Source organism: Sebastes fasciatus, chromosome 10 (assembly GCF_043250625.1).
Source record: "Sebastes fasciatus isolate fSebFas1 chromosome 10, fSebFas1.pri, whole genome shotgun sequence".
Classification (NCBI taxonomy): Eukaryota; Metazoa; Chordata; class Actinopteri; order Perciformes; family Sebastidae; genus Sebastes; species Sebastes fasciatus.
The window spans coordinates 23,154,160-23,166,273 of NC_133804.1; the positions used below are offsets into that span (position 1 = coordinate 23,154,160).

Genomic DNA, 12,114 nt, shown 5'->3' on the forward strand with positions numbered 1-12,114 from the left:
ATAATTTTGATTAATGGTTGTTGCAGCAACATGAAATGTCAATATGTCAATATTTGTATACCTGGAGTGGGTTGTGCAATACTGTTAATCTGTTGAAGTGTGAAGATGAAGATGCACAGGTTAAACTAACAGTTGGGTTTGGTAATGGCCATATCAAACTATAATGATAAAAGGACATTTAGAGTAAAATATGCCGTACACATTAAAACAAATGAGTCACTGCAGCATCAGGAACACTTTTAAAAGGCATTTATTGATGAAATACACACTTAGGTTTTGACAAAAGCTTCTGTAGTTTTGTACGTAAGAAAATCCAGCCCCATTCTAGACCCCAAACTCCTTGAATTCAATGTGGCAATGGAAACCAGTTCAATACATGTGCAATAAATAACAATAATACAAAAGGAGGCAAGGAAAAGGACACCTGAATAAGTGCCCGTGTTAACCTGAAAATAAAAAAAGACAATTGTCACAGAAAAAAAAGAAGAAGGGGGAGGAAAGAAAAGAGAGAGAGACAAGACTAAAATAAAATCCAGTCGTTTTGTATTTCGGGTGCATTAGTGTGTGTTCTGAGATTTCCTGGTCACCCCCAGGACCAGAAGGCATTTAGTGACCTGAGGAACTGACTGGAAAAACAGTAAAAAATAAAACGCTGAAACCTGGAACCATCTGAGAACCGTATATTGCACATCTTCCTTGCAAATACAATAACCACATCGCCAGATTCACATAATTTAGTTTTTTTTTTTTTTTTTTTTTTTGCGCTTGACCTAAAAAATTAGACACCTATGTGTTTGTTATACACAAACGGAGCATTGACATGAACACACCTGGAATAATACAAATTCAATTGGAAATTCATAATTTAAGCCGGTATAGGTTCCACAACAAAACAAAAAAAAAAGAGAGAGAAATACAAATTTGTGGACAAAAAATGAGAGCAAAACTCTTTTCAAAAATTCAAAACTACTGCAGAAGTCACTTTTTCAGCATAAATAAATAACAATAATAATAATAAAAAAAAAAAAAATTGGACAGATTTATTGACGACATCTGCTATGGCTCATGGGGGGATGCAACTGTGAGGTTTGATAACCGATTTCCCAATTTATTTGGGAATTACTGAAACAAACAATCTCAATCTAGTACGCAAAAGTCAAGGGGAGTCATTTTCAACCAAAAAAGGACTTTGCAGATCCTACCACCAGTGAGCAATCTCTAGAAGCAACAGTGACGATCCCGAAGGGGTAAAACAATCCATAATTTAACCAGTCATTTGCTGCACCACCCATGGACATGATTCAGCGTACAGAGCAGCCTTTTGGAGCATCAGCTGCAGCAGAGCAGAGCAGAGCAGAGCCACCCCGGCCAGACAATACAGGTTTTTTGGAGTGTGTTTTAGTCCATGTAGCCATCCGAGTGACCCCCAAGGTCTCCTTCTCCGCCACACAAAGCCTGCCCGTGAGATTACCGCGCTTTACAGAGGACTCCGAAATAAGGGAGAGAGTGTGAGCTGGGCAACAAAGAAAGCTATCACACTCCCAGAGTGGACACTTATTACAGCAGAGTGAACATAGAAGAGCCGTTTTAAAGTTGCCAAGAATGATTCTGCTGCCAACAAGCTTGAAATGAATGTTGCTGCCGTTTAGAGCTTCTGGGATGTACAGAGACGAATAAATTGTTTAGTCGTCTTCACATCACGGTGGTGGGGTGTAATATGATCCGCTAGTACTGAAGGGGAAACCACCCCGAATCAAAATGTTCACGCCTCACACGGATCCTCGCAAGAGATGAACAAACAGGCTGACAGGTGTTCAAGGTCAAAGCAGAGAAGATGAGGCCGAGAGCTGAAGCTCCGACAGATCACTGCCTCCCCCCACGCGGGAGACCTTTCAGAGACATTACTGACCGCTATCTGCAGCGAGGCAGAGTCAAGCCTCCTGTAAGCCTCTTAGCTTGGCCGTCAAGCGTAGCAGCACTGAAGTCTCAATGTCAGTGCCGATTTTTTTTTAAAGAAGCGCGAACATCGATCCATTCTGGTGCACGGCGATGCATCCCGCAGTATTCATACATGCACTCTGGTGCTGAGAAGGTCAACTTTGGGAATTTTTGTTTTAGTTTTTGAGGCAAGTCTCAATCTGAATCTAAGGCGGCGCCTTTAACAAGTGTGAGTTTCACTTTTGAGGCAGGAAATTGCAGCTAGCACACTCAATTTCTCACCATTCTATTATTCTTCACAGCATCAACCCCGTCACAGTCTATGACTTATTAAAATTCCCTCTGTTTGCTTTCCAGAGCAAGCCGAGGCAAGTGGGTAAACCAAACCCGACAAATCAATAGCAACAAGGGGAGGGGGAAAAAACAAGCCTGTATCTGCACAGCGAGACAGCTCTGACAAGAAAAGACAACCAAGGACTCGAGCACGAACGAGTTCAGTGCAAAGACGTGTGGTGAAAAATAAAAAGGCGATAGGAGAGCTTCGCCACACAGTGCTTTTCTGTCTCTGACTGAATCTTTCTTAAAGAAGTTTGAACGAGGAGTTGTTAGCACCAAAGGAAGCACCGGCGCCAGAGACAGACGAGTTCTGACCGTCACTGTGGCAAAGACTCCCCGCACCCACCCTTTCCATCAGGTTCCCATCCGTCACACATGATCACAAGTTCAATACTCAAAAAATACACAAGGACAAAGTGAAAGGCTCTGTTCACACTGCAGCACTTTGTGTTGAATCTTTCTCACATCAGATTTTTTTTTTTTGCGGCAAAAAGATAACTGTTTTACTTTTATTCTGGTGATTACAGGAATTTTGCTGTTAATTATTAGTTCTGCAGAACTGATGGTAACTCGATTAAAATCTCTGTGTGCACATTTTCTCTTTTGCAACCGTTTTGTCACCGTGTAGGTAAAGGTGCATTGTGTAGGATTTGGCGGCATCTAGCGGTGAGGTTGCAGATTGCAACCAAGCGAAGCGTTTCCCGTGTGCCAAGCGTGTAGCAGAATTACGGTCGCCGATGCGAAAACTTGAATAGTGTTCTATCTCTAGTCATCTAGAGCCAGTGTTTGGTTTGTCCGTTATAGCTACTGTAGAAACATGGCAGCCGGCTCCGTGAAGAGGGCCCGCTGGTTGAGTCAAGGTAACACGCAAAGTGCAAACCTCTCGCGAAATGGTTAAGGTTATGCATTGACCTTAGTTTTTGCAAGTTTTCACAGAGAAAACAAACTTATTAACGACTTATTAATATTATATTCCATTTCTACCAATAGATCCCCCTAAATGCTACACACTGGTCCTTTAAGAAAAGGACAACAACATGTTTTCCTCTTCACAGCAATGAGGAAAAAATCTGATGTGAGGGGAACATTTCACACAAAAGGTGCAGCAGTGTGAACAAAACAAAATGGGTAAAAAGAAAAAAGAACATGCATACAGGTGTAACGTTTGTTTCAATGCCAGTCGTTCTAAACAGTACAACGCAGTGTTCTGCATGACACAGAAATGTGTGTGTTGATGACATCTGTTTGTGTTTGTAGTCACCGTTGTTGTAGTAGCACCTTGTGTCGGGCGCTTTACAGCTTTATCACCTGAGGAAAAAGCTTTATGTACATTTACATCATAAACAGACTGGAGGTGAGAACACGTGAACATGACGAGGCCTGAAGCGAAGGTCAAAGACTGAAGTTACAGATTGCTGAATGACAAAAATAACATTAGGATGGCTGATACCAGGCTCAGACTGCGCATTCCCCAAAAACCAGATCACTGTGACGTTGACCTCAGGTCTTTAAATTGACATGTGTATAAGCTTTTAAAACACCAAGTCTGCACTTACAAAGACATAATAGCGCACATTATAACATTACTTTTGTGGGGATTTTCACCAGGTTCTAACACAATACTCTTCCATGAGCTGACAAGCTGGTAGGGCTCATTGTTTTTGGTTTTTAATCATTCTTAAGAGTAGATCTGCTTAACTTTATGTTAAAAACACCAATTTCTGATGTTTTTTGTCTGTTTCTACTCATTAAAAGGTTCGCTGTTGCAAAATGCAATCACAATATTCACAGAAATAATCTGGAGAAATCATAACGACTCAAAAGTGATTGAAAATGCTGAATGTTTGTGCAGCAAATTATATTTTTATAACCAAATTTTCACTCTAGACCTGCAAGCAGGCAGGTATACCGACTCAGTTGCATTATTAAACCCATACGTTGCATGATTTTAGATACCAAAAATGTAAACCAAAAACAATGAACCCTTTACATACAGTAGGTTACTGGGCCTTAAACATAAAGGTTACCATAAGAAGAGGACGATCAAAGACTGCAGGAGGAGTTTTGGTTGAGCTGGTTCGGTACAGACCTGTAGGCTTTAAAAAACACACGTCATAGCTCCTTATGAGGCAGGGTTCCTACACATTTCTCCACTTCCAAATCCTAAATTCTCCAGATATCTTGGATTTAAGCATTATGATAGATATACAAATGGTGGACATAACCGACTTTGCTTTGAAGATCACGATACAAAACTGCAAATATCACAGTACTGGGTATGACCAGTGGATTTCCAACCGGCTTGTTAACCAATTTCAAGAAAATTGTCAAATTGGATATATTTTTCCAGACTGTTGGAGCCTAGTGATGCATAGGAACCCTGCATGTGAAACACACAGACAAAACAGCTTGTAGTGGGCAGATAGGGTAAATAATAGTTTAGTTACAGACAGGTCAGTGAGGTAATACTACTTGAGGTCTGACATGGCGTTCAGGGATCCAGTTGTGGTAACATTAAAGACCGTTTAGCAGTTTTCTTTGAATGCTGAGAGTTAAAGACATGTTGTTGTTGTTGTTGCTTAACAGAACAGTTTGTTTGCTGCATCACAGAGTTAAGAACAGCGTGTTTCTTGAGGAACAATCCTCCTCAAGATTAGAAACATACATGTATTATAAGCACCAAAATGACCAAAACAGTAGTCATTTTATTCAGTTTCATTATCAAAATGCTCAAAAAAACCTCCCTGTGTGAAACCTGAATTCGCGAGTTCTCAAAAATACTCGGACATTTGTGTCTTGCGGAGTCAACAACATTGAACACTGGCTATCCTGCAACAAAACAAATAATCCCAAGTTTTATACTGATTTTGTGACAAACATAATAATATCCACTTGACTTTCGGAAATGTCCTTAAACACAGTGCATATCTGCAACTCCAACTGGCAGTGAGAAGTAACTGAAAAATACCCCATAAACACAACAACGTCACGTCAGTAATCTACACTCATATCTTATCAAACCGGCCCGTCTGTCATGCTTCATACCGAGGAACAGAAAGCTTGTAGTTTATCAGATTTTGCTCTTTACTCACAAATGTTAATCCACTTCTTGTGGGAGAGAAAATGTCCATACTTTCAATTTAATTTGTCCAAATAGGATAACATGCTTTACGCTGTTGTAGCTCCACTTTGTCAATGACTGTTTACATGCACAAAATATTCAGTTTTTTTGCCCTTATTCCGAAAAAGACAATATTCCTAAACTACTGAAAATGAATATTCCACTAATATTCCTGTTTGCGTGCAGCCGTGCATTCTCTGATTAACGTAACCGATGGTGGACTTGTTTGACCGTGCCAACACAGCCTCCCTCTTTCATTCCTTCAACCACCTTCTTGAAAAGGTTGGCGTTGCGATATTTGCTTATATCCAAAATTCTGTTGATATCCAAGTCTTACATAATATTTAAAAGTAGCTGTGTTTCTCCTTCTGACCAGAAGTGTGGGCTTTTCTTTTGGGCATGCAATCTCTGCAAACTTTCGGCTAGTTGGTTTGTGTACAACCATGGATGTATAAAGAGAATACTGGATACAGCGTTTTGGAGGCGGGCTCCCGTTCATTCCTATGAAAGTTACTCAGTCGCGCGTAAAGCCAAAATGGCTCAAATGCCGAGTGATAAAGTGCCCGGATCATCCAGCGATCTTCCATATCTATCGGGCCCATAGAGCAGGCGCAGTAGCGTTTCCTTTAACGCTGTCTCCCAGCCTCGGTCTGGGTCTAATTGACATGAACGGAGGAAGAGAAATAACTCTGGATTCAGCTATTAGTGCATTTTACAACTTTTAGGACCTAATGATTTAAATAAGGGCTATTCCAGTGTTCATACTGGGAAGTTGATTTACCTCAAGCATCTCTTTCCCAATGTAAGTCTATGGGAAAAAGTATTTTTGGGCCCAATAGCATCACGTGACGGACACGGAAGTTGTAGTACCGCCGTTTGGCCACTACGAAAATTAGCTTCAAAGCCCAGCGCTCTTCCGGGGGGCATGTGTGCAACACACAGAGCTGGACGTAAACCGACCAAAGGCCGTGTGTCACAAACTGACGTAAAAAAAAAACACAATTGAGACGCATATTCTGAATGTGCTGTATACATGTCTAAAGAATGATCCTAAAACCGTAATAATATCGGCATATCCCACCTGTCTTAAAAGAAAATGCTCCATTAAAGAAGCCTAATTCAGAATATCCAAATGGAATAGGCCGTTTATAGTGGAGTATTGTCATATCTGGAATAATAGTGGAATATTAGTGTGCATGTAAACATGATCATTGAGGATGTTAAGACAAGAGAGACTGGTGTGTATTTTAAAAAGCTGCAAAAAATCAATTCTATTGCAGCCTCAGGGGAGTTTTGCAGTGAACACGTAGCAGAATGAAATGCATGGTATATGAGGGGTGCAGGGTGCAAACAACATCTGCTGCTAGCAGCTCAACCCAAAAGCTGTAAACATGTGGGAGTGTCGGTATTCGCCTGCTGCTGCTGCTGCTGAGAGACTGCAGGAACACAGGGATGGATGTTAATAAGGACTGCATGGTGTGAAACCTGTAAAAGGTTCTCTGCCCGAATATTGCATTTTTATGTCTTGCGGGCATGTTTGAGTGTTTTGTGTAGAATTATTAAGACAGAATTGGTTGATAATAATGTCCAAAAACAAAAAGACAACGTAATGACTCTGTAATGTATTCTATGGAGGCAGGTGAGATGAGGAGCATGGGGGGGTGGGGGGGGAAGCTTTCTCCTTAAAGTGTTGTAATGCTATGAGGGCAATGTAACATACACACACATGGCAGAGGATTTGATATATTTGTTTTGTGTCTTTCTCAGACATCATAAAGATGCATCTATATATTTTGATACTGATAGCGAGTCTGTCTTTAATTTATCGCCCCACATATATAGATAGCACTTCTGGGATCTACTCTCTTTTTTAACAGTCTAAAGTCTCTCTTACTCTCTTCAGTCTCTCTCTCTCTGTAATGACATTTTATGTACAATATTGGTATATAGAACATAAATTACTACACAAAATTGTTTAGCCTATTCACAATTGACAATCATCAAGAACCCAATAGCAAATTAGACAAAGCCAACGAAATGAAAATAAAAAAAGGACAATTTACTTGATAAACAGCTTAAACTTGATGCCTGTTATATAACTTTTTCCATATACTTTCTGTGCTCCCAAGACGTGTCGAGTGTATTGTTGAAGAAAAAAACCCCAAAAAAACACCTTTTATATAAAAAAAACATTCCTCCTTTTGTCTCAGTCATTGTCTCAGGAGGATGAAATCTGCATGAAGCTCAAAAAGACGGTCACGTGATTCCCGACATCTTGTTTGCGTGTAAACTGAGCACCAGTAGTGTCTTGGTTCCATGTGTCTCTTCTGTACAAAAGTATAAATATATGCTTTCTCTCCATTAGTTTTTTTTTTCTTTTTTGTTTTGTTCACATATCTAGGATGTAGCGGACAAAAAAAAGGTTGTTTTAGTTCCTAAAAACACGCCAGTGTTGCCGTATCTGTGCTGGAGGTTGCCAGTTTTTCTTGTAGTCGTCCCCGCCCTCCCCCTCTTTAGATCCCGATTTGCTGGCTTGTGTTGACTTTTACCGTCGTCGGGTGTTTGCTTGGTGTTGGTTGATCGTCTTTGCATAAATAAAAAAGGTTGCGGCACAGTCTGCGGCCACTGGGCCAAAACAAAAAACAAAAAAAAACAACCGTTGTGTCCGTTTTAGCTACAGCAGATCCATCTTGGGTCTGTAATGGAGCAGGAGGGGGGATTTCTGGAGGGGAAACAAAAACACAACCTCAGTATGAGCCGTTTGTGTGAGACCATGTTCGCTAAACCTCGCTACCACTGTATATAAAGATGTACGACGCGTCTCCGCCTCCTCCCACTGTAGAGCTGAAATGCCAACAATTCACAATTCACAACTACTAACTACCACATTACACGCATGACTTACCTTAAATCTCCATCTTGTCACAACAACAAATTTCAAAGTGTGGTCCTTTCCCAAGATTTCCTCGTTGCATAAAATGTCCAGCTGTGAAAAGACGACAAAAGAGAAAATTATTGAACAATTTCGGACCTCAAGAACGGTGAGCAACACGACTAAACTAAGATAAACACCCGTTGGAGGCCTCTGCTGTCTGATCAGCGTGAAGCAGAAATCAAAGTTGCACCACTTGACGCTGCCCTCTCTGCTCTTATGTTTTCGGTCTGAGTTATAACAATGGCTGTGGAGAGGTAGTTTATTTGGACATGTGGTTCTGGCTCTTGTGCAGCAGTGAGGCTGTTTGGGAGAACACACAAGTTCAATAGTGAACATGAGGCTGATTCCCCACATCTACCGCTCCCCCTGTGAAGTCAACATTGATATTCTGCTGAGCAGCACCTCGCATCTGCATCTGCCAATCAATACTGGAGAGGGAGAGGGAGAGAGAGAGAGAAGGCTGGGAGCGAACACTGCCACAGCGCCACCTGCTGGCTCTGACTAGATCAACACCAGCCAGCCTTTATCAGCACAGACAGAGCGGTGGAGACTGTCCAGGTCTGAGATTAGCAAGATACTAAAAATAATCCAGACGAAGAGCTGCAGAGCTGCGATTTCATCTTGAAAGGCAACGAGGGCTTTTGTGTAAAAATAAAAGAAATTTGAGGGGGAAAAAACACCCTGATCCTTTTTAATTTCCTTGTACAAACCAGAAAGTTGTTCATCACAGGAAAATAAACGCACAAAAGAAGAGTAATGACAATTTTTAAACAAAAACGCCCCCCAAAAAATCACTTATTTTAGCTTCTCAAATGTGAACGTCTGCTGGTTTTCTTTGTCTTCTGTGATAGTAAATTAAAGATCGTCAGGTTTTTGACTGTTGGTGGCACAAAACAAGAAATTCTCATTACATCCCAACAGCAATCAATAAAAGATCCAGTATCTGTGGCTGTCGCAGGACCTTAATAAACCTCCCTGCGTGCACTCATTGCAAGTCACCATCTTCCACCAGCTGCTAGATTGACAGCTGTGAGTACTAACAATAGCCATGCTTGCTGTTAACATTCACTGTGGTAATTTTGGGGGAGTGGCTTTGGAGGGAGGCCTGAAAGGACGGACTGTCAGTGTTGCCGACTTGGTGACTTACTCTCTAGATTTAGTGACTTTTGGATCTAGTGCTGATAGCAACTTTCATTGGAAAAGAGTTGGCAACACTGGGCTGGGTTTTTTGGCTGGATAATTTGTTTAAATCTAGCGTACTCTTGCTAGTTTCTCAAGATTACCGACCCTATCTTGAATCTTTTGATTGTTGTATTGAAAAAAATCAGTGGTTGCAGCCCTAAAAAGATTGATTGTATTTATATTAAGACAGAGATAGAGGCATTCTCTAGTTCCCAAACTAGGGTTCAGGATCCCCCAAGTGTGCATCAGGTGAATCTGAGGGCTCACAAGATGCTTAGCAAGAAAAGAAAGAGAAAGACAAAACATTCCTGCTACACAAAATGTAGTTAGTTTTTCTGACTTTCCAAAAATATTTGCTTGAGAGAGTTTAACCTCTTGAGGACTCTTCAAATGAATCAATGAAAGCAGGGATCATCAGTCTGTGATGTATCATAACTGTCTAAAAATATGACGGTTTTGAATTTTTCAGATAAACTTAAGGTTCCTTTATGAGTTGAGAAAATTCTTCTACATCTTAAGCTAATCAAACTTTTTAAAACTCTCGTTGATTTTCTGAAAAATTTATTTTACTGATTAGCTAAAAAGAGCCACGAGCCAAGAAGGTTGGAAACCACTGCTCCAAAATGTGAGGATCTTGCAGATCTTTACATAGTGTAGATTATAATTTTTACACTATCTCCCACACTTTACTGACATCAAGCTTTTTAAAGAGGCTGGGCGTTCCTTCTATTCATGTATTCACTTCCTGCAGAGACGTTTAGATGTGTGACAGGACGACAAACGTGTTGAATGAGTAAAAAGCGCACTGTTCTCTGACAAAGCCGAGTGTTGTAAAGCTCTGCGCTCGGCTCGCCGCTGAAAACAGAATCGGTGCGAACAACAGCTTTTAGATCGGACAACAATGGTGGTGCGATGGAGGCCGACGATATGATGGAGCCTACCCACTCATCTCTGTGACAGCCGGTAAAAAAACGGAGACGGAAAATAAAAAATAGAAGACGCGAAGGCGTCTGTGATGATTATTCACGGCGTTCTAAAAAAATCCATCTGTCAAATTTATCGCCCACCCTTCCCCCTGCTGCTCCGAACGGGGCGGCGAAGACAATAAATAGAAAAATTACCACATCTAGATATTATAAGGGCTCGTTTCCTGCTAAATATAACAAAACACAAAACGCCTTGTGTGAGTCAGTGCGGAAAAGTATAATTTATGTGATGAACTAAACTTTCTGATACACACCGGCCAGCTGGTGCGTCCAAACAAGTTAAAACAAACACCAAGAGTTACAAAGATTTGTTCCAAATTGCGACAAATACATGCAGTTTCTGTCAGGCTTTAATGAGCACAAATACGTTTGGTCACTCTCATCTTGTCCCACCGCCCACAGAGCCTTTGATTAAGAATAATTAATGATCTGAGGTGATTCTCTGATATTAAAATCATTCATTTCTTTTTGGTTAGTGAAGAAGAAACTTAAAAAATGCACTGTGCGGTTTGACCATTTCAGAATTGTAGCAGGTGTTATCTACCGGTTAATTTAAGGATTATTAACATGCACAGAACTGTAATTTAGCTGGAATATAATCCTTTAACGACAGAGGGAAAAAAACAAACATTTCCTCTTGAATAAGTTTCTTTATCTTTGTGATCTTTGTGGTTTTAAACCTTCACTAAAACTACATGCATCATGTGACGGATCTGGCCCTGGGTTTCCTGTTTCCTGCCCCGCTGTGTGTTGTTTTCTGTACCTCATTAAATGATGTCAGGTTAAGCTTTTTGGCGATGAACTTCTTGAGGTGGAGGACTGTGGCTTGTGCTGAACAGCGGATCCACTTGCGCTTCAGACCTCGTAGCTTGCTGCTGTTGCACTCCAAGCAGATGCTGACCTGTTAGAGGAAACACAAGCAGAGAGCAGACGATGAGCATCCTGCTGTGGGAAACAACAGCCCTTAAAACCAAATACAGCAGGGTTAGAGACATGAAAACACCAATAAGACTAGCGACGCACAATAAATTATCAGCTGATAATGGAAAAATAATATCATTATGTATTATTACGATAGTGAAATTACAGCAGATAAAATATCGGCTGATAATACAAGGCTAAATTGCTTTCATTGACTTAACAAGTGCAGCGTCCTCACACTCGACCCGCCAACAAACAGAGAAGAAGAACAACAACAAGCCATTGTAGTATTTGAGGATCTATGACTAGCAGTTGTCTCTCCATTTTTCATCCATTCAACACTTTTAATTTTTGATGTGTAATGAAATGTGCAGCCTCACGAGACCACTAGCTCGGCTCCCCACTTTTAGTCTCTTCTGAAACCAAAAAGTGGGGAAACAGCAGGAGCATTGCTGCTGTAGCTTGCAGCTAAACATAAGAGATGCAGTCGTCTGCTGTCAAAAATTGGCCCGAGAGTAACTTATCATTACCTCTAATCTTTCATGAAAACAGACTGAAGGATAATAAAAGTGTTATGATAGCTGGCACTGGTGCCGATTGTACCGCACGTCCCACTGAACCCCGTATTGTCTGTTTGTGTTTCGTTTATTGGCTTCTTTCATGCGGCGCTGCCATTGGCCCGTGCTCTTTGTTTT

General features: G+C 40.9%; 1 protein-coding gene across 2 annotated transcripts in view; it reads right to left on the minus strand.

Annotated features, from left to right (window-relative positions):
* Nucleotides 1-234: 234 nt before the first annotated feature.
* pcgf3 (polycomb group ring finger 3) overlaps nucleotides 235-12,114 on the minus strand; it is a 74,299-nt gene continuing 62,419 nt past the window's right edge. For both annotated transcript variants that reach the window (XM_074649037.1, XM_074649036.1), the window contains exons 8-10: nucleotides 11,262-11,399; nucleotides 8,301-8,381; nucleotides 235-8,117 (exon numbers count right to left, since the gene is read on the minus strand). In XM_074649037.1, coding sequence (XP_074505138.1) covers nucleotides 8,070-8,117; nucleotides 8,301-8,381; nucleotides 11,262-11,399 — 267 coding nt within the window. In that variant the 3' untranslated portion in view covers nucleotides 235-8,069. The remainder of the gene's footprint in view (nucleotides 8,118-8,300; nucleotides 8,382-11,261; nucleotides 11,400-12,114) is intronic.